The 27575-nt window shown below is 50.7% G+C and overlaps 1 protein-coding gene across 1 annotated transcript in view; it reads right to left on the bottom strand.

The window, feature by feature from the left end:
- Nucleotides 1-304: 304 nt before the first annotated feature.
- SLCO2A1 (solute carrier organic anion transporter family member 2A1) overlaps nucleotides 305-27575 on the bottom strand; it is a 106923-nt gene continuing 79652 nt past the window's right edge. Inside the window, exons 4-14 of the mRNA XM_003419991.3 lie at nucleotides 25360-25587; nucleotides 24478-24576; nucleotides 21982-22118; nucleotides 19916-19994; nucleotides 18898-19062; nucleotides 15645-15834; nucleotides 13641-13806; nucleotides 11042-11205; nucleotides 7045-7109; nucleotides 3645-3768; nucleotides 305-2444 (exon numbers count right to left, since the gene is read on the bottom strand). Of these exons, the coding sequence (XP_003420039.1) occupies nucleotides 2324-2444; nucleotides 3645-3768; nucleotides 7045-7109; nucleotides 11042-11205; nucleotides 13641-13806; nucleotides 15645-15834; nucleotides 18898-19062; nucleotides 19916-19994; nucleotides 21982-22118; nucleotides 24478-24576; nucleotides 25360-25587 (1538 nt within the window). The 3' untranslated portion in view covers nucleotides 305-2323. The remainder of the gene's footprint in view (nucleotides 2445-3644; nucleotides 3769-7044; nucleotides 7110-11041; nucleotides 11206-13640; nucleotides 13807-15644; nucleotides 15835-18897; nucleotides 19063-19915; nucleotides 19995-21981; nucleotides 22119-24477; nucleotides 24577-25359; nucleotides 25588-27575) is intronic.

Below are 27575 nucleotides of genomic sequence, written 5' to 3'. Positions count from 1 at the left end.
TTCCCAGCTGGCGGTGGAGAGGAAAGATTTGCTGGGGAAGTAGTACCATTGATTTAACTGTTTGTGTCCAACTCCACTCTGGATTACAAATACGGGGACAGAGATTAGGTCTAGCTAGAGCCCATAGTATGGGCCCTGGACAGTTCAGAACTTAACTGAAGGAACAAGAAGTGCCTGCTGCCTGCTCAGTACTAGCCTGATGATTGAGAACTGCATTCCCTCCCATCCTCATGAGCCCCTCTGTCCCAAAAGTCAGGTTCTGTCTGCTCTGTGACAGATGTACATGTCGGCACAAATTCATGACCAAGTTACATCAATAGTAAAATTATAATATATTAACAGCAATAGTTATAATAGGGTAAAGGTTTCAGAAGGAAACCAGTCTTCCAGAATCTGAAGGTCGGCACTCACTCACTGTTCGTGAACTCAGTTGAAGGCAAAGCCTCCAGAAATTGGTTAAATCACTGTGAGAAGGGCCAGGGTTAGTTGCAGGAAATCATTTTTCAAGCAGAACCATTGTAAATGCTGAATCTGGCCCCTGAGGTTGCAGAGAGCCTCCCTTCCTGCGTGAGATCTTTGGAAATAAGGCTGTCTGTAACAGTAGTTTCCACGAAGACTTCAGTCTCAAGGCAGTTTGGGCATTGGCATAATTTTTTTTTTGACTTATTGCCATATGAGGCCTTCTTGGGAGGTGGCACAAGGAAGTATGTTCCTGGAGTGCTCTTCCCAGAGGAGTGGCACTCAAGGTCCTTGTATGGCAAAGGACAGATGACCAGTTGCTCCAGAGGACATGGTATACCAGGACCCTGCCCAGCAAAGGGTCAGGCGCAAGGTCAGTCTGGTGGAGCCATGGATGGTTAGGATCCTTGTTGACAATCTTTGAGTTCCTGCTGTGCCTCCCCCCCAAACACTGCTCACTGAGCACTCTCTGGGAGGAGGTTCTAGGGTAGCAGAAGGTAGGTGAGGTAAGATCTGTGGAGAACTATGTACTAGGGAGATGTCCGTGCACTGCCTTGCACAACAAAGTTGGTCTCCAGTAAATACAGTGTTTGTTAATGAGAAGCCTCTTTCATTGGCTTCTAACTCTGAGTGTCTACCACGTAGCAGCGGGGTCTCTCAACCCATGCCAGGCTCACAGAGGGCACCCACCTCCCTGGAGGAAGTGAGAAGAGGCTGAGAAAATGTTGATGAACATAAGCATGTCTGAAGCCAGAAAGTCGATCTTGCCTGTCTCCAATTTGGGCCACAGCTAGCTACATAGCATGGTGGCAGTTAGCATTCACTCAGCTTCATCAGTTGCTTTGCTGACATTTCCTACTGCTTCTCTTTACAACTTCTTGGCAGACAGGCTGAAGTCCAGACAGGAAAAACCATGTGAATCTACTTCATGTGCTCCAGAGAAACTTAAGGAGAGTCTTCTCATTACTCTGAGATGAGGGGTCTTGTCCCTACTCTGGGAGGGTGGGAGTTTGAGCACCACCACCATCCCACAGCCTTGCTTCAGGTCTTCATCATGGTGTGGTTTCCTCAGTTTGAAATGCACTCTCCCAGAAACACAGAGAAAAACATATGCAAATACAAGTATAAAAAGGGCTAAGGCTAACGCGAACAGCATTTGGATGGGCCATTCTTGGAGTTTCTTAGTCCCTGCTCTGGTGCCTGAGTGTGGGTGACTGAGAGGGAACTAGCTGGCAGTACTTTCAACATGGCAGCCTCCAAAATGGCCTCTAGGGGCAGGAAGCAATGGTCTGAGGGGGAAAGGAGCTAGCCTCACCTGGGTCCCAAGATGATGTCTAACCCAGCTTGAAGAGAGGCTACAGCCAGGCTCCAGTGCTCCTTCCCCTGGCCTGGCTCTGGGCCATTAATGACTCAGCCCACTCCCTTCTTCCTCTCACCTCTGCTTCTCCATAGCAGTTGGGCAGCTAGAGGACAAGAAGGGCAGATATCCCCTTTCCCCTACCCACTTAGGGGCTGGTGAGGGGCAAGAGCGACCTTAATGGGCATCCAAGTAGGGGGACCCAGCAGTGGGGATAGCCTGGGCATGTGAGGGCCCCTCCCAAGGATCTAGGGAAGACCTGACCCTCCAGCTGTATGCCTACTACCTCCCCCCACCGCCCACCGGGGTACACTGCAGCCCTAAGGAGCCATGGAGGAGGAACTTTGGGAGGACGAGATGGCAGGGAAGGCAAATGATGGTTGGGGTTTTCTTTCTTACTTTAAAAGAACGAAAAGGAAATAACTTGTTAACATTAGTAAATACAGGCAGGTGGGGGAGGGGGCAGGGTCCACTCTCTGGGGCAGAGCGGCAGCCTGAGACCCAGCATCAGATGAGGCCCGTAGCCTTCTCCTGCACATTGTATTCCTTGTTTTTCTTCACTCTCCAGCTGGTGACGAAGAGCAGCAGCAAGCCCAGTACCTTGTAGCCCACCTGCAGGCCCAGGTATCTGTGGGGCAGGAGGAGACAGGCCCAGTGATGGGGAGGGGAGCTCTACTCCCATGTCCCAGGCCAAGGCCAGCAGGAAGAAGAGCATTATTCCCACTAGTGGTACTGAGGCTGCATCGGGCATCACCCAGGTGGGAGCCACTTTCTTTGTTCCTTTGACCCAACAGGGTGCAAAGCTCCTGGGAAGTATGTAGGGAGGAGGGAGTAGGCAGGAAGTAGGGATGGGTCTCCTAATCCAGTGATCCTCATCCCTCCACTAGCACCCCCTAGAAGGCCAGACCAGGAGGGTCCTTTCCTCTAAGCAGAGCCAAGGCTTCCAGCTGGTCAAAATCCCCAGGGCTTCCAGGAAGCAGAGGCTGCTCAGCCAGGGGGAGGAGAGAAGCACCTTTTCTCTCCCCTCTTGTTCTGTCTCCTGTTGAGCTTCAAGCCAGTTCAGTCTGGTTTGAACCCCTGCTCATAATTTGCATTTCTAGTAAGTTCTGTGCTGAGAATTTGCATTTCCACCCTAGATATACTAAGTCAGAATCTACAGTTTAACAAGATCTCCAGGTGAGTCTATATATAACTTCCTGGGAAACTATTAGAAATGCAAATTCTCAGCAGGGGTTAGAACTAGAAGGAACCAGCTTGAAGCTCTGGTCTGCTGGCCTTCTCAGTCACTCTCCAACCATTTCCAGATCCCATTTAGCCTCCTTAAGCCCACCCTCCCCATGGTTTCTGGTCATGTGACGGCAGCAGGTATGGTGGCTAGAAGGAATGCAGAACTCAGCAGTACTGCAAGTTGGGCTCAGGCCACCGAGGCAAGGTGGGCTCCCTGTCCTTTACCTCTGCCAGGAGCCAGGATGGGGACCCCTTCTCTCTGAGCAGTGGGAGGCTGGCGTGGCATCATTCTTGGCTCCACAGCTGTGGCCTCTCCCCTTGATCCCCACTATCCCCTTTCCCTTTGACAAATTTTTCTGCTGTTGCCCCTCCTGAGGGCCTGCCGGGACAGCAGATTGGGGGCTACTTCTGAGGGGCCCTGGGTCTTGTTACCTAGATGGCTCCCTGTGAGCCCTGAGATGCCTGTCACTGGTGGCCCCTACCCCCTGTCCATGGCGGAGCCTGCAGAGATGGCCCCTTGGGTCCCCCCTTTCAGAAGGCTTACAGCCACCCAGTGGCCACTGGGGCCACTGACTGCTCTTTGCTCATTCTGGGCTCTCACCTGTCTCGGAGTGCATCGTTGTCATAGTAGGCGCAGGCGCCTCGCCTCCCCGAACACTGCGAGCTCCACTGGATACAGGAGTAGTCGATGGTGAGGCCGTACAGGGCTGGAGATGGCAGCCAGGCTGGCATCAGCAGGGGAGAGAGTCAGAGAGCCCAGGTCATGCTGCGGCTGTAGGAGCTGGCACCTAGGCCCCCCCCCCAGCACCCCTGACCAGTTGACACACATGAGAACAGCTCTGCCCTGGCCTGGGAGTCACAGTGACTTTGGACAGCAAAAGAGCTTTCAGTGAAGCCTGAATTCCTCTTTCACCAGAAGGCTTAGGAGAGAAGAAGGACCCAAGCTACCCTCTCAGCATAGAATGAGTCTCAGGGGTCACTTTGATGCCAACTCAGAGACATACAAACATAATTCCCATGCTTGGGATTGGCCCCAATTTAAGGTATAACTGAGCTCCACTGTGGGGAAGGAGGCTCTCGAGGGCTCTCAGCAAATTCTCACACAGCCCGGCGAGTGGGAGGGTGCCTTCATTTGTACCAAGGTGGAAAGTGAACTTAGCAGCTGACTGCCACACAGCCAAGAGGGGTCAGGGCCTGGCTTTGAACTCTGATATAAAACCGAAAACCAAACCCATTGCCATTGAGTTGATTCCGACTCATAGCAACCCTACAGGACAGAGTAGAACTGCCCCGTAGGAACACCTGGTGGATTCAAACTGCTGGCTTTTTAGTTAGCAGCAGGAACACTTAACCACAATGCCACCAGGGTTTCCTGAACCCTGGTATACCCAGGTTCAGGTCCCCTGTTCTTCCACTATACCCAGCTGCTCTGCTGGCTTAGACAACCCCTGGAAGACCTCAAGACCCTGCCTCCTCAGAGCCTCTGCCCCAGGCCCTCAAACTTCCCAGGAGCTGAGAGTTAAGGCCCGGTTCGGCAGCAGCATGCCTTAAATTAAAGCCAAACTAAACCCACTGCTGTTCAGCCAATTCCGACTCATGGCGACTCAGCGTGTGACAGAATAGACCCACTCCACAGGGTTTTCTTGACTGAAATCTTGATGGAAGCAGATTGCCAGGACTTTCTTCCACAGTGCTGCTCAGTGGGTTTAAACTACCAACCTTAAGTTAGTCGAGTGCGAACTGTTTTGCACCACCCAGGAACCTTACTAGCTGTTAAATATTTTGAATCTCTCCTACCCTGTATTGTTAATTATATAGCTCTAGGCAATCACTACACCGAGGAGTGACGTGTCTAGGATTTGAACCCAGGTCAGGCTGTCCCTATTCCCAGCCTCTGCTTAGGGCCCTATAAGGTGCTGCTTTGGGACCAAAGGAGACAATCTTCAGGCCATGGCCCCACAATGAGTGGGAACCTTCGCAGAAGCAGCCTCTCTACTCTGCTCACTCCGAAGTCTCCAGGTGAATGGGGGCAGGAACCGACCAGTAGGATTAACCTCCAATGACCAAATCCAGAAAATTTTAAACCAAACCCTCATAAGTAATTTAAAACCTGCTTAAGTTTATAAATACAAAGTTCTTTTTTCCACCCCAGGGTGGAATTCTGTTCCTGGGTGATGACTCCCTCCAGGTCCAAGTTTTCTAACTATAGTTCCAACTTGAGTTAGCTGAGCTCAAACAAAAAGCCAAAAGCAGTAGGAGAGAGCCATTGTTTTCAAGGTCACTGAAATAAGCAGGGCAGGTTCTTCCCAGCCCATCCTAGCTGCTGGTTGGGCTGGGACGAATGCAAGGTTTTTTTCCTAGGGGGAGGTCTTAAAGAATGTTATAAATGAAGGAAAACAAGGAGCTTTGATCCAAGAGCACCTCTAATGTGAGGACTGGGCAGATTCCGCTGTTTGTAACATGGACCAGAGAGCCGGGCCTGAAAGGGCTCAGCAGAGGGGAGAAGAGTAAGTGGCTCGAGGCCCAGAAATCCCACTGAAAAAGCTGTTTCACTCCTCATCATCTGATCTTCACCCAACCCAGGGTCACAGAGGGCCCTGCCCAGGCTCTTGCTCAGCTGGTCCCAGGAGGGACATCACCAACACACCCCGGAATGACAGTGGGAGCCATCGCAGAGTGAGGTGCGTGACTGGCTCCCCTGGCAATAATGACAATGGGCTTTGCAGGGATTTCAGCGTTTAAGGTCAGAAAGTACACTTGATCGTAACTCAAGTTGCTCTGCTGTAATTTTATATTCCCCACTGCAGTGAACACTCAAGCCAGTTGCTGTCAAGTCAGTTCTGACTCATGGTGACCCCATGTGCCTCAAAGTAGAACTGTGCTCCAGAGGGTTGTCACTGGCTAATTTTTTTGGAAGTAGATTTTTAGGCACAGCGGTTAAGTGCTCTGCTGCTAACTGAAAAGTCAGTGGTTCAAACCCACCAGCTGCTCCATGGGAGAAAGATGTGGTGGTCTGCTTCTGTAAAGATTTACAGCTTTGAAAACAGCTCTACTCTGTCCTATAGGGTCGCTATGAGTCAGAATTGACTCGACAGCAACGGGTAGATTGTCAGGCTTTTCTTCCAAGGCACCTCTCAGTGGACTCGAACCTCCAATCTTTCAGGTAGCAGCCAAGTGCATCAACCTTTTGCATCACCCAGGGACTCCAGCGAGCACTCACTGGGTCCTTACTTAATAAACACGTCCTTAGTTGAATTCATTAAATAACTAGCTCTTCATATGAGTGCCTAGTGTTAAATCTATGCCTGGATGTGACAAGAAAGGACAGCACAACCTAAGCAGTCTGGAAAACGACTTGCAACTTGTAGCAAGGCCCACTGCATGTCTCCCTGCCCAGGGCCGAGGGGTCTGGCCTGTGCACCCAGGGACTGCAGGGTGTTCCTGCCCCCAGCAGCTAGCCTTCCCTGTGGGGCAGAGCTGATCATACACATAGATGGAGTCCTCCGCTGGACACTGGGCTGCTTGAGGGCAGGCAGGGCTTGCCGGCAGAGGGCCCACACACAGGAAATATTTGCTGAATTGCAGTAGGAGGAGTCAATTTTATAAATGGGAAGGAAGCCAGGGTTGAGCCCAGCTGCTGTTCTGGCTGACGCAGAAATGCAAGGTTTTGTTCCTACAGCAAAGTTCTTGGAGAAAGATTAAAAAAACAAAATAAAAACAAAAAAACACCTGCCTTGAACTCTTTATTAGGTATTCTCAGCTGCATCCACTTTTCATTTTTCTTACATGATTTAGTGTGGAATTAATGCCATAGATGGAATCTTTTCTAATCCCAACCATTCAGGGAAACTGGCTGTATCAAGTGTTTGGCATCTGCTGTTGATTATGCAGAGCTTGCCTTTATAACAGACGAGACGAGGCCCCAGCCCTGCTCCGCACCCCATAGTCCTCTGATGCCCTGGGGCAGCTTCTTGTGCAGCAAGGGGATGGCAGACACTTACCCAGCAGGCGCATCAGCAAGAACTGTACCCCGATGGCAAACGACTTCTCTTCCTGGTTCACCACCCTGCAAAGGAAAGCAGGAAATCAGGGGCAGGAAGGTTCAGGCTGTGCCGCCTCTTGGTCGGGGGCAGCCAGCCTGGAGCTGACAGAACCTGCCCTCACACACCGACAGGCCACCCGGCTGACTAAGTTCACCTGGACTGAGTGCCCATTTCTCCATCAGTGGTTCTCAAAGCATGACCCCCGGACCAGCAGCAGCAGCACCTGGGAGCTTGTTAGAAATGCACGTTCTCAGGCCCCGATTACGAGGTGCTGAATCAGAAACCGAGGGCAGGGCCTAGTAATCTGTATTTTAACAAGCCCTCCAGGAGATTGTGATGCATGCTCAAGTCTGAGACCCGCTGGTCCATGTGATTCTCATGGCTGTCTAGGACCTCCCTGAAGAGGTAGAAGGCAGGAGAAAGAGGCTGAATATGTGTTTATAAGGGCAGGTCTGGACAACTCCCACAGAGTGGCTTATCCTAGTAAAAGAAAGCCCAGACGCAAAGTGTAATTAGGGCTCCTGGGCCAGAGGCTTCTGTGTGCAACTAGAAGAATCCCCTACCCAGGGCGGGCTTCACGGGAGTGCGGCGTGCAGTCACACAGGACCCCGGACTCCGAAGGGCCCTGTGTTTGCTTAATGCTCTGCTGTTGCTATCTTGAAATTCTTCATCGTTTTTGAATACAGGGCCCCACATTTTCCTTTTGTGATGGGTCCTGCTTCTACCCTTCCTCCCTGAAGAGGAGAAATGTGTTTGACTGATAAAGGGGGTTCAGAGAGAGAGAGAAACGGGGAGAGAGTGGGCAATGTTGCTAGGCCCCGCCCAATCCCAGCTGAGGAGCAGAGCAGAGAGCACACAAGGTGGGGAGCTGGGAGCTGGCCAGCAGCAGCCCAGCCCAGAGAGCTCCAGCAAAAGTATCCAGCTGTAGGCCTGTAAGAAAGGGCCCCTCCCTGGCCTGGCCCGGCTCCTGTTTGGCCCTTAGCCCAGGTCAGCCTCAGTGGACCCTATGGCTTTGGAAAAGCCCCAGATGAGCGACTTGACTACAGACTTTTCTGTGCTCTGAGCATACACTCTCCCAGGTGGGTACTTGTCAGGAGAAAGCACTCAGGGCTGAGGGGAAAGTGAGGAAGGGAACTCAGAAGCAACCCCTGGACCTCCACACCCCCACCGCCACAGTTCTACTAGTACACTGGGCACGGACCTCTGCCAGCTCCTCTGAGTGGTGGTCCAGTGAGGAAAATACTCATCAGGGTGTAGGGAGGGGATAGAGGCACCCACTGGGATACTTTCCACTAGAAAGTGCCTCAAACCCAATCCTAATGGGTGCCCCCTTGACACCTACAGATCCCTCCGACCACCCAACCTGTAATAGACACCCCCGCCACATGTCTTGGACACAGTTACCATGCTTGGCTGCTAGCCAAAACGTTGGAGGTTTGAGTCCATTCAGAGCATCCTTGGAAGAGAGGCCTGATGGCCTACTTCCCAAAAAGCAGCCATTGAAAACCCTACAGAGCACAGTTCTGCTCTGACACACATGGGGTCCCTGTGAGTTGGAATCGGCTTGATGACAATTGTTTTGGGTGTCATGGGTCTGTACTTCCTTACACAGGCAGAATCCCCTAAATCCTCAGCTGAATGGAACTTGGGCACCCTGATTTGACATCCGATTTAAATCGTGGGCTCCTTCCTGGTCTCTGCCCCATTAGGCCCTGAATGAACGCCGATTTCCTGACCTCTCTCTCTCCTTGCACATTTCCAGCTGACCTTCTCTCCTAGCCTGTACTGCATGCCTGGTTGGGGGCCCAGACTGATACCAATAATGCTAGGGTTGCCTACAATGTCATCTTTAAGCCTCACTTTCTCACACTAGATCACATCCATTCTTTTATCTTTCCCAGTGGGATTTCTCTTTAAACCATCTTGGAGTCTCCTTTCCGTTTCTCCTCAGTCCCTGACCTGACTTGCAAGTGACAGATTTTTCTAGGACAGCCACAAGTTGCCTGGCCCGGAGTTGAAATGATGCTCTGTTCTCCATTACTTCCCCATCTCTGGAGTTTGACGAAAGCCCTCTTGGAAGTGATTTGACTGGGATTGCCCTCTGTCGCCAGCTTCTCAGGGACTCCACTATGACATTTCCTTACCTTGTACCCTTTCCTTGTCATGGCCTGTCTCAGGTCTATCTCAGGGTTAGTGCCCACCATGATCCATCTGACCCAGGGTGCAAGAAGGGGCCCATCCAAGTGACTTGAGTGAAAACGTTAGGAATTGGAATGCACAGAATGGGGAGGAATAGAGGAGAAGAGGGTGGCAATAGCAAGAGGCAATATGCATTGGCCTTAGTGCCCCTGCACGTTCTATGCCGAGAATGCTAGGTCCTGATTGCTCTTCTCCTGGGTCATTTCTCAGGGTTGAGATCGCAGCAAGCACCCTTAAGGGATGAGGTAACGTCTTCTTCCCTAGACCAAGAGCCAAAAACCAAAAAGAAACCCGTTGCCATTGAGTCGATTCCAACTCATAGCGACCCTATAGGACGGAGTAGAACTGCCCCATAGAGTTACGAGCGAGCACCTGGTGGATTTGAACTGTCGATGTTTTGGTTAGCAGCCGTAGCTCTTAACCACTACACCACCAGGGTTGATAAAAAGCAGTGGCTCCCCTAAGCTCAGTGTTCTTCAGCTGCAGCACAAACCCACTAGGTGGGAAACACATACCTGAGACCCTTGTATCACCCCCGTGGGGCTGGGGGGCAAGGGTACTCAGTGCTGTATGATGCTCATGCTGCTTGCTGTGCAGTGAGAGTAACACCCTTTGGCTCTGACCCAGGAGTCTCACACTTCCGCCAGCATCTGTGAGATGCTAACAGGCTAACTTATAAATAGGGTAAAAACCCAGGCCCTGAAAATGGCTGCTTCTGCTCCTTCCTTACCTTTTAACCTTCTGAAGAAAACAGGTCACAAGCACCTAGCTATCTGGTAATAACAGTTAGTACTATTATTTGGTTAATAGTGGTAATTAACCAATACATGGAGCATCTGTATTTACTAAGTGAATTACCATCTAACCCTTTGACGTGGATATCATTATCCCTGTTTCATAAATGCGGAAACTGAGGCTCACCAAGGTTAGGCAACAGCCAAGGACATTCAGCCAGTGTGTGGCAGAGCTGGGACTTTGACCCTGGCACCCAGATCCAAATCCTGTGTTTCCCTCTCTGCAGTGAGGGGATGAGGACAGGAGGGAAGATGATGAAGCAGGCCGGGGGATGGGCCAGGTGACCTTGGTTGCAGAGGGTGAGGTGAAGGGAGGGTCACTCCCTGTGTAAACCTCAGAGGCCCTTTAGTAGTGGCTGTAATGGAACGTGTCTCCCTCTCCCTCCAGCTCTGGCCAGCCTCTCCCTGCCTGACCTGAGCACTCAGTTCTGGCTCCTAGCACAATGGGCTGTACTTATCTCCACTCCCACTCTGTCTCTGGAACTTTCCTTCCTTGACTTTTTGCATCCAACTGAATTCTCCTCCCTCCCCTTAGTTCTTCTAGGATTTAAGAATAAGCAACTCTATAGGCATTTCTAAAAGGTGGAGCCAGGCAGCCTGGCTTCACCGGGTGGCTCTGCCATTGTGGCTCTGCGATGGTGGGTGGAGATTTAACCTCTCATGTGCAGAATGGAGGTGCTGATAGTGCTGACATTGAGAGGATGCTGTGAGGACTGATGAGGGTTGCAGTGAGGTGCTCAGCACAGAGCCTGGTACAGGGTGGGGCTCCTCCGCCACTAATACCACTGGCGTTGTCTTCCTGTGTCACTGAGAGAAACCTGAGCATTGCTGTTCAAAGGACTCTGAGGGCCAGCAAAGCGAGAAGGGATGAGAAGCAGACAGCTGGGTATATAGTCAAAGGTGTACATCCCCGCAAAGCACGGGGAAGGAGTAGCCCAGCCTGGCTGAGAGGTGCCACTCACCGCAGAACCATCATGTAGAGGGGGTTGTGGGAAATGCAGGCTATCAGGGCTACAAAGGAGATGAGGAAGATGGATGGGAGCAGGAAGTGGGCACAGGAGATGGGGCACGACCCCGTCTTTGCAGAACTGGATCCTTCAGTCACACAGCTGCAGTTCAAATAGATCTTGAAGAGGAGAGGGAGGAATAAAGAGAAAATCTGCTGTTAGTATTTCACTTCCGCACACTTCACATGCCTGCACCAGTTCTTGCTAGACAGTCCCTCAGGCTTCAAACCCTCTGCCCTCAGGGTCCTCTAAGGAGCACCCAAATCCAGGTGATGCTGGATGCTAAGGGAGGAGAGGAGGCCAGGTGAGAGTTTCAAGGTGCCCCATGGGTCCTGCCTCTGATCGTATAGAACCATCTTCACCAAAACTTGTCATTCCAGCTTGGGCTGGGCTCCTCCAGCAGTTAAACCCACCTCAGGGTGTCCAAGCATGGCTCAGGGCTCTCCTTGGAGCCAAGCCACCCCATACCCACCAGCATTGGTTTTGTGGGTGGTTGTTTTTGCTGTTCATGTGTTTATGGCAGGGGAAGGTATAAAGAGAAAGAGAAAACAATGGGAACACAATGGAGTCCACCAAGCTCTGAATCTGTCAGGCTTTTGCCAGAGCCTCCTGCCCGAGAGGAATTCCTCCTGTGCATAAAGGGCTCTGGGGAAGGAGATCTCACTCTCAAATCAGCAAGTCCATATGGGTCAACACTGATGTGCAACACACCTTGGTGGCCACTGCCTATGCCTGGTGGTCCTTGCTCTCCCTCTTGCAGTGTCCAGTGGCCCAGCCTATGACCATTTCAGTGTCATAGCACTTATGGGGTCAGGACTGGAACTAAGGAGCTGGAATCAACTTGGTAGCAATGGGTTTGGTTTTGATTATGCTTCCTTCTACCAGGTGGAGAGAACTATGCACCCTCTTTACCCTGGCTGTTAGGAAGCTCAAAAATAACTTATGGACAATAGGCTGTAACTTCCCTCAGTTTGGATTTTTATAATACAGATATTTTTCCTTACATTTTATTATTTTTTTCTTGATACTGTGCTAATGGATTTTGGTCTTGATGTGCTTGTGCTATTATTGGAAGCTTGTCAAGATTATTTCTGGAAGTAGATGAGTCAGAGGTAAGTAAATAAAGATAAGAAAACCACAGAAACCACTTCAGACTCCTCCAACTGGGAGCCAGCTAAGAAAGCATCTTGTCTAAGTTCCTTGTTCTTCCCCTGCCTGGGAGCTAAGTTCCTTTGCCCATAGAGGTAGCTGTGGAGCAGCCCTGCCCTGTCCTTTCAGAAAAAAAAGCCTCCATGCAGGCTTAAGGTAATGAGATGCATTCCTTTTCTAAGGGCGTCCTTAAACCAGAATCAAACCCATTGCAGAGTTGATTCTGGACCATAGAGACCCCCTAGACTTCCTACTGTTCTTAGGAAAAATAACATCCAGCTCCTAAGTCTGGCCTACCCAACTCTGTCCCCTGCTTGCCTCCCTAACCCAGCTGGGTGTGAGGCTCCTCCCCACTCAGGACCAACCCTGGCCTTCTCTCTTTTCTCCTGGGGCATATCCAGCTCATTCATGCCCTGGGGCCTTGCACTTGCTGTTCTCTTTACCTGGAATGCTTCACTCCCAAGTTTTCTTCTGATTGTTCAATTTTACTGTTGCCTCCTCAGGGAGGCCTTCCCTGACCATCAGTGTCAAGAAGGCCCCCAGGCACTCTCGGCCCCATTAAGTCTTTCTGTGGCATTTATTGCTCATTCTATCTGATAGACTGCAAACTCCTTGTTTGATGTGTTCATTGCTGTGTCCTCAGCACCTGCGGCTGTGTCTGATGTTCACAAAGTATCTATTCAATCACTGAACAAACAACCCTATTTGGCTTGTTGCTGGCTGACTTTAGAAGGTGGGAGCCACAACGCGCTCACAGCACGGATGGAGAAAACCTCATCAAGTACGCAACAGTGAATGCAGGCTGCATGAGTGAAGGGCTGATGGCCAGGAGACATCTAGCCGTGAAGAGAAGAGCCCTGGGGCTCTGGGTGCTAGTCCCAGGTCTACACTAAACAGGCCGACTTCCCTCCAGCTGTGTGGCCTCATCTGGGATCTGAGGGGTTGAACCAAATGACCTCTATTCTGGCTCCTAGCTCTAACCTTGAGGCTCACACCATAGAGGCCCTGTGTCCTTGATTGATCTAGGTCAGTCCACGTGGCTTTGCAACATGGCCAGGTCTCAGGACCCAGAGATGCCCACTAGGATCCACCAGGATGAGTCTCGAAGAATTTGGCTGAAGCAGTGCTTTGCATTGTCTGCTGTGAGCATTGTTAGGCCTCAAACATTTGAATTTGTTGGGTAGCGACCAGTCTTTAAGTGTCTTTGGGCTGTAGGCATCTGGTCATGACCCTAGGGAAGGGGATGTGGGAGCAGAGGGTGTGGCCCAGAGGAGGCCAGGATGCTGGTAATGAGAGAGAGTAGAGCCCATCCCATCCCAGAGCCAAGGGGCAGTCTGTGAGGACAGACACTGAACTCGGAGGTGCTCTAGCCTCCTTTTGCCCCCGGGTCCCCAGCTACCCTCACCATTTGTTTGGAGGCCATAGAACTGATGTTGATTTGGCTGCAGCCGGCATGGCAAGGGGAGAGGTACTCGATTCCATTTTCTCCGCAGACGGGGTGGAAGATAGTTTTTGGGCACGAGCAGTTCCTGCGGCAGGCAGGAAACTGCGGATGTATAGAACTTGATGTGCTGCCAGCAAAACAGGAAACGGGGAATCAAACAAAGTAAGACCAAAGAAAAACTATACTCCAACCCAGTGTGAGCTCCTAGACTGGTTAACATGCCTGTGTGTCTTAGTTTGTTTTGGGCCAGTGCCACCCTGGGATCTGAATTATGCCTATTAGAGCCAATGGTGAATTTGTCACTGGCTGGCGGTCATAACACCTCCTCTTTCTTCCACCACTTGGCGCCCTGTCCATCTGCTTCCCAGACCAAAACCAGCAACTATTCAGAAAGCTTGCCTGGCAAATCCCCCGCAACAGCAGGGGTCAAGGCCACCAACCAACCAGGACTCTAATGAGAGAAACGGCAGCTGGGACAGGAAAGCCGTAGGTAGTATTTTTTTCTCTTCCACTTGTACTCAAGTTGGGGGGAGACGCTGGGACCTCTTGAGACAATCTTGGGTCTAGCTGGCTGCCTGTCTCCTGGGTCTGTGTAGACATTGCCCAGGTCACTCAATGCCTCTGAACTTCAACGAAGAGGATTTCACTGGCTGATCTCATGGTTCCCACCATCCCCATCTCTGATATTCATGATATTCTTTGGGGAGAGCTGGGATAGGGACAGACAAACCACAGTTCAGAGCTTTGCTAAAATAATATCAACGTTGTTGTTCGTTGATATTGAGTCGGCTCCAACTCATGGCGACCTTATATATAACAGAACGAAATGTCGCCTGGTCCTGCACCATCTTCAAAATTGTTGGTATGTTCGAATCCATTGTTGTGGCTACATACAAATGATAGTTAATGCTTATGTATGGGACATCTCCTGTGTGCCAGGCACTGTGCTGAGGGCCTTTTATGCATAGTCATCACAATAACTTTAGAGATAATTATCCTCATTTTGTGGATGAGAAAATTGAAGTGAAGTAACTTCCCCTAGCTAGTAAAGAGCAGTGCCAGGACAAGAATCCAGGCCTGCTGATTTCTGAGCCCTGTGCTAAACTCCCAGTGAAAGCCACCCAACCCCTGAAGGCTTCTCAGGTTCCCCCAATCCGTAGTCAGCCTGAGAAGACCAATACGGGCCAGGGTGAGGTTCCCATCCTGAGCAACCCTCCCTTCTTTGGCCCTTTTCCCCTCACCCACCAAAGACAGAGGAGGTTATTTCAAAGAAAAAGACAGAAAACATGAAGACCAAAAGGTATACCACCTCCAAATGCTGCAGTCTCATTAGGCAAAATCTAAAAGAAAAAGTTGTTGAAAGGTGGTAGCCAGGGAAAATGAAAATGTTCCTTGCTCAGCCTCTTTCCCCATAGGCCTCTAAAGTCCTTCCTCGGCTTGAAAGAAAAAAAAGGCTTGAAGCCAGGCTTAAAACTTACGTCTCACATGGCTTTGTGCAAACCGACAGATAAACTGCCGCTTTTCTCACCTGCCCTAATTTTTCAAGTCTGCCATCATTTTCATTGTTTTTCTCCAGATCTTTTCAAGCCTACTTCTCTCATCTTTCTTTAGCAGCTCAATGAGACGCTGTAATTGTAGCCAGGACAGAGACAATGCTAAACAGAACTTACTTCTTGGTTTCTGTGGCTCACAGCTCAACAGATTCATCCTGAAACTGCATTAATCAGTGTCTTAAAGAACGGGACTCTAACCCTGATTGCTGTGTGGTCCACTAGGACCCTCCGATCTCTTCTCATAATTGAGTGACTACTCGGGATTTGATTTTCTAAATTGCTACATGAGACATTAGTTCAAAAACAGAAAAGGAGAGAAAAGATTTGAGGAGGCAGGAAGGACAATATGTGGCAGCCAGATCCAGACTCTGGCCTCAGCGACAGGTATCTCTGTACCCCTCATTCCTATTACCTGGGGGGATAGACCTCTGCCACGGTTGGAGTGGAGCATCCCATGAAGAAGAGAGGGGTAGAGAGGATAATGGAGATGATGATGATGGTGGCAGCCACACGGGGGATGGTTTGCAGGGAGAAGACAAAACGCTTCATGAGGATCCCTCCAAACAGCATCCCCAAGGCCGCAGCAGGAAGGTTCACAGCACCTGGGGATGGAGAGAAGCAGTGGGTCTCAGGGCCCAGGCCTGGGGGTATGCGTGGGCCACTGACATTGAGCTGGACCATGGAGACGGGGCATGGCTTCAAGGAGAAACATTTGATATGTTAAAAAATAATAGCAAGACCATTGCCCCTGAGTCGAATTCCGACTGAAAACTCATAGCAACCCTGTGATAGCTATAGCCAGCACTTATTGAGTTCATACTGTTTGCCAGGCAGTGTTCTAGGTTCACATGACAGAATTATCTTGACACGGATAATTGCCCTGTCTGTGCAAAGAACACAGGAGGAAGAAATGGGGCCAGAGGGCTACAAGTTGAATGTGCATGTATTAAGCACCTTTCATTGCCTGCCCCTTCAGTGCATCCTCCCTGACCACATGGGGCTGGAAAGGCAAGGGTGATGACCCCCAATGTGTCATTCAGAGGAGTGAAGTGTAACCTAGCGCCACACGGGAGGTCGGGGTACAGAGGAGCTGCCTTGGGTCTCGCCCTGACCCCCTGCACTGCCCAGGTGGCCTTTCGTACAGAAGTCTGGCAGAACGCCGTTGCTCTCGAGAAGCTGGGGAATCCGATCTCATGGCCTGTTCTCTGCAGCAGGGAGCTCTCTAGGCCTGTCGGGAGACTGAAGGGTTCTCCCTGGAGGGACAGGAAAGATAAATAGGGAGCCTTGCTCCCTTTCAAGACACCGTTCCTGGGATCGTCTGGCTCAATACTAAGGGAGGGGCAGGCCTGCAGCTCAGAGATCTAACTCAGCTGCCAGCGGACTCTGCCCAGTCCTGCCTGGTCGAGGGCTTGGGCAAGCTCCCACGAACTCCTGGGGCCAGTGGGTTGTAGGGCTTGGAAGTGTGGTTCACGCCAAAGGGGCAGAGTGTCAGGGGGTAAATGAAGCCAGGGTGGTGTTGCTGGGCTGGGGGTTAGATGTCCTCAAGGTGCCCCCAGGGGTGGAGCAGAGGCTGATGGCACCAGTGAGACACTTGATCCGCAGACCATGGAGCCCACAAATAAACCAATAAATAGTGTTTTCTCCATTTTGTAAAAGTAATATATGTTACATAAGTTAGTAAATGTACAGGAAAACTATAAGAGAGTCCACATTCAACCCTTAACCATGACCGTGTCTAGGTGCATGTTGAGGGAACTTTTAGTTCCTGGTTTTTAGACTTTAGTTACCATTTAAATTTCTCACACCAGCCTGTATTTTTATAAGCCCCCCTCCCCCAAAAGCTCATTTTAGAACAAATGGTAGTGTTTCAGAAGATTAGCATGTACTTTAAGTGTGATCCACCTCCCTCATCGGACCGAAAACAGTGCCTGGAACGATACACAGGTACCGGTTGCCGTTGAGTCGCTCTGATTCCACAGCGACCCCATGTATATCAGAGTAGAACTGTGCTCCATAGGGTTTTTGATGGCTGATTTTTAGGAAATAAATCACTAGGACTTTCTTCCGAGGCGCCTCTGGGTGGACTTGAACCTCCAACCTTTTGATTAACAGCTGAGCGTGTTAACGGTTTGCACCACCCAGGGACTCCATCTGGGATGCAGCAGGACCTCAAAATGTATTGGTTAAATGAAGGGAATCTTTCTGAAGGTAGGAAGCACATATTTTTCCCTTGAATCTCCTCCCAGCCACTAGAGCATCAATAAATTTTGTGGGCAAGAGGGAAGAAGGAATGGTAGGTGGCCTTATGGAGGCTGGATAGAGTTGGGGGAGTGGTGGGTGTGGGAACCCAAAGTCCAATGTAAAGAAGATTCTGTGCTGGGGTGTTGGGAGGGCCAACAGCCAGCACTCCATCCACCCGATGGCTGATGGACAGCAGGCCTCAGAGCTGCCCCATGACTGACCCAGTTCTGGGCATGGGCATGGGTCTGGCAGGGCATATCCATCACTGCTCCTCCTGGCTCCTCACACTGGAGGGGCCGTTCTGGTCTGGAGCTGATCAGCCCCCACCTCAGGATCTTGGGAAGGCTGCTTGAAGCCCATGGTGAATACCATGGTTTTGCTGAGTCTCTGAATCACAGGTGCTGTCTGTAGGGGCTTGCTTACAAATGACCCCAGAGTAATTTCACCAACTGGCTGGTGGGACTCAGCAGCTGAGCTCTGAGAACTGAGCCTGACTTTCCTGGGGGGGCCTACGGAGTGTGATCACACCCATATGGTCAAGCTCACCTATGGATTGGGCCCCCACACTTGGGTGCTTAGTAGAACCTCATTAGCGGTTCTCAACCCCAGCTGTAAAACAGTGATGCTGAGCCCCGCTACCAGAGATTCTGGTTTCAATAATCTAGGGTGAGGCCTAGGGCACCTGTATTTTTTAACCCTAGGGGAGCCTAAGTCCCTGGGTGGAGCAAATAGTTAAGCTCTCAGCTACTAACCGAAAGGCAGTGGTTTGAATCCGTAGAAGTCATCTGGCAACCTACTTCTGAAAGATCATAACCGTTGAAATCTTATGGAACACATTTCTACTCTGACATGCATGGGATCACCATGAGTCAAAATCTACTTGATGGCAACTGGTTTTTTGTTGTCGGTTTTTTTTTTTTTTTTTTGGTTTAGGGGAGCCTAAAGTATGGCCAGGGTTGAGAATCATTGGGCCACATAGTCTCTTACCTCAGCAAATGTATCCAAGTGCCTGGAGGAGAAAGCACTTGCCTAAGCCAAAATTCCATCCTCCCCCTTCCCTCTGTTGTCCTCAAGATGTCAGGACCTTTGAGAGGCTGCCAGACTTGCAGCCCCTCTGACAGGGAGGAAGGCAGCCCCCAGGCTCCACCCATCTGGGAAGAGGAAACCTTAGACGACCTCCTGACTAGAAAGATAAAAAAAAAAAAAAAGGATAGGGGCCCTAGAAATCTGCCAAGAACATTCTAGATTGCCAACCAGGAAAAATGTCCTTAAAATTCTTTCTCCTGGGCAAGCCTTTCTTCCGCTCCTGTCTGTGTCCGGTCTGGCCTCCACACCCCTTCCCCCTAACCCCCAGGGGTAACCGGAGTGTCCAGCCCCTCCCTCAGGCAGAGCCGTCTGGCTCCTGCTGCACCTTCCCAACTTACCGATGAGAAAGTTGGCATAGGCCGCGGAGGCGCCATACTGCTTCTCCAGGAACTTGTTAAGGAACGTGGAGAGACCGGCAATGACGGAAGAGAAGGTGCACTGGGCCAGGACCACCAGCATGAAAAGTGGGTTCATCAGAAGCCTTAGGAAGATGCGGGGGAACCCTGCAAACAGACCACGTCAGGGGCCAGGCCTACAGGGCAGACTATCACAAGAGTACTGTGAGACTGGTCACTGCCCTTCCCCTTCCTTCCAGGAAATTCTCGTCTCTTCCTCAGGGGAGAAATTGAGGCATCAAAATGTTCAGTGGCCAGCTCAGCGGCACAGCCACTCAGACTCACACTCAACATGCTCATGGGCTAAATAAGATTAGGATGCGACTAAAAGAAATCAGGTGGCAGGTAGACTGAAATACGACAACACTGGGAATGGTCTCCTCTCATAACAGCCCCCTCCACATGAAGAAGGGAGAGGAATATGGGGGCCAAGTCATAGGGTGGGAGGTGGGACTGACTCTGCCTGGAGGTCTGGGCTTGAATTTGGGTCTCCTAATACCTGGAAGGAGCCCTGGTGACGCAGTGGTTAAGAGCTTGGCTGCTAACCAAAAGGTCAGCAGTTGGAATAAACCAGCTGCTCCTTGGAAACATTATGGGGCAGTTCTACTCTGTCCTGTAGGATCACTATGAGTTGGAATCAACTCGACGGCAACAGGTTTGGTTTTTTAGTTTGATACCTGCAAAGAAGCAGAGTCACCAGGACCCTGGCAGAAACCCTCCTGAGCTGCAGGACCTGGGGGTTAGGGTCCAATTACAGACCATCTGCTTTTACTGCCTCTGAGGGGTCCTGGTGACTCTGCTTTGCAGGTACTAAACCAAAAAACCAAACCTGTTGCCATTGAGTTGATTCCAACTCATAGTGACCCTGTAGGACTACATACCACCACATGGGTTGGGGTACCACCTGACTTCTGCCCTGCCTTAAGCCAGCCCACCCAGTGCTGCTGGGTCAGTCAGTTACGTTTAATGAAATCCACCAGGGAGCCTCTTGACTTGGCCTCTTCTATCTTCCTTGTCTCATCTGCCACGGAAGCAGAGCTCTGAAGGCAGAAAAGGGAGTGAGTGTTAATGGCTCCAGCTCCTGCAATTACCCTTCCCTGGGCCTTTGACCCTTCTGGTCTTTGTGGCTTTGGGCTGGACAGCTGTGAGCCACCCAGGTGTGCATGTGGGAGGGCATCCGGAGGATGTTCTTTTTGAAGCAAACGCTGCCTGCCTTTCAGTGAGCCCAGTGCTTTGGCTGACGACCAGCTTGCATCCATGCCAATGTCTCTGAAGATTCCCACAGGCCTGTTATTTCATATCTAATTTGCCCATGACTGATGCCAAAATGTGTCTTACTGGATCCCATGCCTGTCTGTCTGTCATAACTACACTCCTCCCTAATTCTCAGATTCCAGGAGGTGCTGGCTTCTGGGGCACTCTGGTCTACGATGTCCTCTATTTCTAGCTCTCCCCTTTTGTCTCCTCTATGGGGTCCCTGCCTCCTCCTGGTTCAAAGTTGAGTCCTGTTTAAGACTCTGTACTGGCCCTTTGCCTGCACTTCCTGTGCATCTACCTCAGTGAACACGTTTACCTCTGGTTAACTCATCTGCTCTAGCCTGAGCCCCTGACTCTGAGCCACCAGCACAAATACTAGTCCCCTGAACTCTGACACTGTTTGGACCCTGTAGGGGAACTCATTGCCAGGAACAGGAGCTCCGTCTTTTGAGGGCTTACTGCATGCCGGCTGCTGTGCCTAGTGGTACATGCATCATCTCGTTCCTCCTAACCTCCTTCCAAGATAGATACCCTATCTCTAGTATTTCAAAGAAGACAAAACTTAGAAACAAAGAAACTTGCCTAAATCTAAATTCAGAGTTGGGTTCAACACCAAGTCTGCCTGACCCCAAACCACCAAGACGTGCTGCCAACTTCTGAAAATTTTACCCTTGCCCCTCTTCCCATGAATGGGCCTTCATTTCGCACACCTCATTACTGAACATTGAGCTCAATCCCTGACTCAAAACCTTGGCACAGGCACAAATGGTTAAGTGCTAGACTGCTAACTGAAAGGATGGTAGTTCAAACCCACCCAGAGCTGCCTCAGAAGAAAGGCCTGGCAATCTGTTTCCAAAAACCTTGAAAACCCTATGGAGCAGTTCTACTCCTCAACACGTGGGGTGGTCATGAGTCAGAATCAACTCGACACCATCTGTTTTTCAGTTTTGGTCTCCAAATCTAGCTCACTGCTGGGTCCTTCTTGGCATTCCTTCTAAGAACGTTTGTCTTTGCCCTGACCTCAGCTCCTTCACGGCCATTTCCCTGGTCCTTGGCGGTGTCTGCCATCTCTCCCCTGGGCCTCTGCACTGGGCTCTTCAGATTTCCAGCCTTCATTCCTTCCTGACCCCCAAACTCAACGTAGCCACCATGTTGCCAGCCAAGTGGCTGCCCAGCAACTGCAGTGTCCCAGGACTTTACGGCATTAGAGCAAGTTTTAGACCCTTCAACCTAACATCAAGTCTTCCTACCCCAACTTCTCATCCTTCCCTGATTTCTTTCCCCAACAGATATGACTGGAAGAAGCATGGGAAGTCACCCTGCTCACAATATGTTCCACTTCCACCTCACCCCTCACACTTTTCAGTGCTAGGAATCTCTTTCTTATTCAGTTCTTCAGGTTCAGACATCGATGGGCTCTGTTAAAGGCGAAAATCAGCTGCACCAGGTCACATACTCAGGTTTTACTGCCTCTTAACTCTTTAGCCCAATTTAGATGAACTCAGTGCTTCCCTGGAATCTCCTGACCCTTGAGATGTTAACACGGTAAGGGAACACTGATGAGATACCACATTTTGGGAATTTACCAGCACTCTCTCCTCTCAAAGCCTCTGCGAGGTCCTGCACCCATGAAATTTGTTTGAATTTCACACAGAATTTGCCTAATCTGCTGTAGCTTCTTAGCTCTGTGTATATTCTACACGCCCACTCCCCCAACCGCTCCCTTTCTTAAACTTCTATGGGTAGAATCATGGGCTCTGAGAACCTTACCTCTACTCCTCTGGACATTGTTCGGGGAAAGAAAAAAAAGGGGAAAGAGATGACAACCAAGAAGGCTGAGGAAATGAGCAGGCCCAACCACCAGGCTCCAATCCATCGGGGGTCTCCAGGGCTCAAGTTAACTGTGGCTGAAGAGAAACCAAAGAACATGAGTGTTTGTTGAATGAATGCATGATTGAAGTTTACTGGGAAGAGACCCTCTGATTAGGGGGCATTTCAGTGGCTTTCTGCCCGTGATGGAGAATAGGTAAGCCATGGACTAGATAGAACCTTAGGCACTCCGGGATGTTCTGGTCTTCCCAGAGAGCCAAGGCCGTGCACTACACATAGAAAGTTAAAAAAAAAAGAAAAATCCTCAGGCTGAAGGGACCACAACTTCTACCTCACCTTGTTTTCTTCCTAACTCTTGGCAGAATACTGATGAAAGCAGCTGACCCTGCTGAGGGCTTCCCATGGGCCAGACACTAGACCATGTGCTTTGTATGTGTTAGCCCACTGGGCTCTCCTAGCAAGTCTATCTACCTCTAACCAATCAGAAAACTGAGGGCCAGAGAGGGTAAGTCTTGTGCTCAAGGTTAAGGCTAGTAAGTGCCATTTCATTAGTCAGTTTCAACCTAGATCTTTCTAGTGCCCAAATCTGCACTCTTAGCCACCAAACTCTCCTGTCTCCTGTCTCCCAACTTTGTTAACCCCTAAAAAAGTAGGTCCCCATAACCCTCTGGGGCCTGAGCAAACAGCTATCAGCAGTGTGGCCTCTGAAAGGGAAGCTTTCTCCTGGCAATTCTCCCCACCCACGTCTCAAAGTCTGCCTTAATGTTTCTCTACATAAAGCAATCACACACAGAGAGGGAGAAGGTGGCAGAAAGGCCCACAGATAAATAAGAAAAGGCATTCCTGGACACTTGCCCAGGGTGGATAGGGAATTCAATTGGTGGTCTCTTCAGGCAACCAAGAGCCACGAGTCAACTCCGGAAGGATGGCCTGGCTCTGAGGCAGGAACACTGTCCCTCGCTTTCCACTTTCATTTGCAGCGCAGATGACATAGTGCAGATGACACGGTCTGACAGTCTTGGGGACAGGAGTCTCTAGGCTCTGGCAGTATGGCTGGGTTTCACACCTGCCCAAATTTTTTGTGAAAATGCTCTGATCTCTGTGACGGGCACCAGTGGGGGTGTTATTTCTAAGGGTCTGGCTCAGACCTACCTACAAGCTGCACCTTCCAGCAAGTGGGAACCCTACATGCCATCCACACACTTCCCACACATTCCACTCTCTTGGCTTTGTTCAGGTGGTTTCCTCCACCTGGGAATGCCTTTACCCCAATGGCTACCTGCTGCAATCCCACCTATCTGTCATGGCTCCATGCAGATGTCACCTCCTTGGGAAGCCCTCACTGATCCCATCATTCAGTAGCTCTCTCTCTTCCTTTGAACTTCGAAGGCACTTTGCCAGTTCCTCTGTTGTGGCACTGACACTCCCTGCATCACGGGCAGCTGGGTATGTGTAGGACAAACTTACAGAGGCTAAGCCCTTGCTGGATTCATCCTAAAGGAGCCTTGGTTGTACAGTGGTTAAGCACTCAGCTGCTAACCAATAGCTCATCAGTTTGAACCCACCAGCTGCTCCACGGCAGAAAGATGTGGCAGTCTGCTTCTGTAAAGATTTACAACCTTGGAAACCCTGCTGGGCAGTTCTGCTGTGTCGTACAGGGTCGCTATGAATCAGAATTGACCTGATGGCAATGAGTTTGGTTTTGGTTTTGGATTCATCCTGGCGCTGGCTCCCTGAATGGCTGACTCAGTATTTGTGGCCTTATCCATGGTCTATATTTTCTCACTCTAAGATACACAGCGATTTATTCCATACCATTTTTTTTGAAAAATAAGAGATCATACCTATTAGCCTCTTACTATGTATCAGGCATGTTCTAATCTTCCCAACAACTCTATTTTACCAGTGCCAGCCCCATTTTATCAACGAGGAAACTACGCATAGAAAATGGTTACTTGCCCAGTGTTGCTCAGCTCGTAATAGGTGGAGCCAGGGTTAACACAGGCAGTCCAATACCAGTGCCCCCACACTTAAACATAGCGTTATACCCTCTAGATGACACTCACAATCCATGTGTACATGTTATACAGTGAGCTCTTAATTTTTTTTTTTTTTAAGGAAATCCTACAATTTGTTTTAGAAAATTCTATGATGGGCACCTGTGGTGGCAAGACCAGAGGCCCTGGCCTGGGTCTCAAGGCCTCCTCACACAAAAGCTTTTCTTCAGCAGGGCATTCCCACAGCGTCCAGCACAGGCTGTGGGACAGGAGGTGCACAGTGACTGTACCTGGCTGGTGAGCGAGTGAGCCAGTGAGGTGGCAATGAGCATTTGGAGTGGAAGCCACCCAGAAAGCCGCCTCATTTTCTGCCCCGACTGGACAGTAGGGACAGCTCTGTGGAAGGTGATGGAAGTGGGTGTCCTCCCCATGCACTCACCTGTGTCCACCCTGCCGTAGTCCACAAAGATCTGTAGCATGACAGAGCCCAGCAGGTACCCGAAAGCTGGTCCAAATACAGCAATGGCAAACAGGATGGCTGGAAATGGAGCGAGTGAAGGAGGCTGAGGGGCTCAAGAGGGTTTGGTAGCCTCAGGCTCCCAAGCTGAGAGGGATTCCTGAGATGTTGCCCCATTTGTCCCCTGGCCATCACAAGTCCACAGCTGTGACATCTCTAGGAAAGAAACAGCCTCCTGGATTTGAAAGCTGCCAGCCCAGGGGTGTGCTGATGGGTGAAGCTCCCTGTAGGTACAAGGTTGGTGGCCCAGGCAGGAACTTGTGGGGCCACTGAGCCTGTGGGGCTGGTTTGTCTGGTCAGGTGCGTGGGCCCCGAGGATGCTGAATGTTGCTCGTTCTAAGGGAAACGTTTGGGCATTCAAATGGTCATCTGCAATCTGCTTCGCATGGGTTTCTGTGAGGCCACGCCTGTCCCTGAGGACACATGTGGCCCAGTCTGTGTCTGGAGGACCGGAGAGCAGCAGTAGATGCTTGGTTGAGGGCTTACCCTGTAGCTGGCATGGGGCTAAGTGGTTGCACACGTTATCTCATGTAATCTCACAGGCATCCAGTGCAGCAAATAATACTAACCCCACTGCACAGGCAAGGAGCCTGGGGTTCAGCCGCAGGATCACATAGCCGGTAGGAAATAGCACTAGCAGCCAAGCCCAGGTCTGTCTGACCCCCAAACCTCTGCACTCATTTGCTCAGTTGTAGGGTAAAGAGGGTCAGACCTGGATTCTGCTCTCCAGGGTGCTAAGCCAGTACCATGTCAGAGCCCGACCTCCCCCCGCCCCTCGAAGCCCTCCTCAAGTGCACAACTTACAGATGTACAGGGGTGAGTTGTTGGGCTCTGCAAAGTCGTCCACATAAGAGATCCCAAATGGCTGAATAGGCACCGTCCCAATGCCGGCCAGCAGCTGGGCAACCACCATCAGGCCCCACATGCTGCTGGTCTCCTTCCGGAAGTCCTGGGTGGTACTGTGGCATTTATGGGAGGGCAGGCCCTGCCCGTGCTTCTGACAGAGCTCAGCCTGGAAGTGGCTGCTGTTCCCTGCAATGAGAGCATGCAACGGCTGTCACCACTTGGGTCTCTCGGTGCTACCAGTTAGCCTCCAGACCTGGGTTCACTCCCAAGTGCCTCAGTGAGGGCCAACCCTGGGCCAGAGGCTGTGCTGGCAAATGGGGCATGATCCCCAAGGACCACCTCCTTCTGTTTGGGTAGGCAGAGGGACTCTAGAAACAAAACTGAGTGTGGCCCCCACCCTGCAGGAGCAGCCTGCTCCAGTGGGAGAGGATTCTTCCTCTGGTGGGTGTCCATTCTTCCTCCTCTATGGGGACTATGGGGGGCTGAGCATGGAGGGGTCAATACCTTCATCCCTGGAGGGAGGAGTCACCCAGTTGGAAAGGGGGAAGGTGGGATAGAAACCCAGGCTTGCTGGCCTCTATGCCTTGTGCTTTGTCCTGGGGTTCTGAACCCCCAGGTACGGCCCTTACGACTAGGACGGAGGTCATTCTGTCCCACAGAAGATGGTGTTGACTCCAGCCTGGGATGCACCCCTCCGGATCATGACTCCCAGAACTATTCCTCCTAAATAAGCCCTATGTCACGTCACATTGAAGGACCTACTGCCAAAAGACAGTTAATGTCCTTACTATACCTGGGCAGCTCCCCAGAGTCATAGAACTTTCTGAGGCTGGCAAGGACTCTGAGACCCCCTGGGAAAACTGAGGCTGTAGCCAGAGGATCCAGGCTGCACCTTGAGGTCCTCCTGTGAGGGTCCCAGATGCCCCTAGTGTCGCCTGCTGGTTGGTCCTTATGACTGTGGGCACTTGGCAAGGCTGGGCCGCTGCTGCCATGCCTCTGCTTTGAATTTGGCTGACACTAAACAATTAGCAATGCAGAGCTTTCCAAGGCCTGGAGGGCTCTTTAGGGCTTGTTTCTATGAGATCCTTTCTTGTCCTGCCTTGTCCAAGCCAATGGAAACCACTGACATCACCCATATTGCTCTGTTGGGCTGTTCACTTAACACTAATGCAATTCAGGTTCTCATTTGTGCTGCTCTCAGAGAGGTGGGCACAGCCCTGAGCTAGGTGGGCTTCATAGTCCACACCGAGGGAAAATGAGAATTGTAAACTAGAGCTGCTTATACTAGACTCTGCCCAGGACAGTTGGGCTCAGCGCTGCCCTGATGGTGGAGCTGGGGGGAGAAGGGGTGCCCTGCCCTCCTCATTGTCCCCGCCCCAACTTCGTCCAGCCTCCTTCCACTGTTGCCAGTACACTGGCATCTGTACAGAACACGTTTGAAAATTGCTGGCCTAGGGAACAGCCTGGAAGGCCTGTCCAAAGAAAATCCAAAGCATTGGTTTGGTCGGGGTCATATAGACCTAACCCCAGCTGTGGCAGGGAACTGAGTGCCTGGGCAAGCAGCCAGTCCCCTGAACTCTGGGCGGCGTCCCCTCTGTGCCTTCCTCCTTTCTTCCACTCTCGTTACCTTACCTTCAGTTGCAAAACTCAAACAAAGTGGTACAACCACACGATGAAGTAGTGTACGGTCGTAGAATTATGGTGGGAATATGGGTTTATTAGCAAGGAAAGAGCATTGTAATACCTTGTTAGAAGAATATGGGCCCTAATTGATGAAACTTACGTGGACTGACTAATTGAAAATATAGAGAAAAGCTCTGGAAGACTGCCTTTCTGGTTCGTGGACTAGATTTGGGTTGTGGGATTGAGGTGATCTTTTCTGTATTTGTTGAAATGTGTTTTCGAATTTTTCTGTAATGAATGCACGGTACTTTTGAAAGAAAGCAATCAATAATTAATTTTTTTTAATTAAAAGTTTTCATACATATTTGCAAAATTGAATGATGTCTTTCCCATTCATTTTTCTTTGCTCCATTCCTATTGCCCTTCTCCCTGGTCAAAGCCTTAGGCCTGCCAACCCAAACAAAGGTATGTATTACACCAGGGCTGTGTTCTCTGCCACTCCCACCACCCACCACCTCCTCTTCTCTGGGGGGTGTTCAGCCTGCCCTGAT

Source organism: Loxodonta africana, chromosome 26 (assembly GCF_030014295.1).
Source record: "Loxodonta africana isolate mLoxAfr1 chromosome 26, mLoxAfr1.hap2, whole genome shotgun sequence".
In the NCBI taxonomy this organism is placed as follows: Eukaryota; Metazoa; Chordata; class Mammalia; order Proboscidea; family Elephantidae; genus Loxodonta; species Loxodonta africana.
This window is presented reverse-complemented; position numbering and strand designations above follow the sequence as displayed.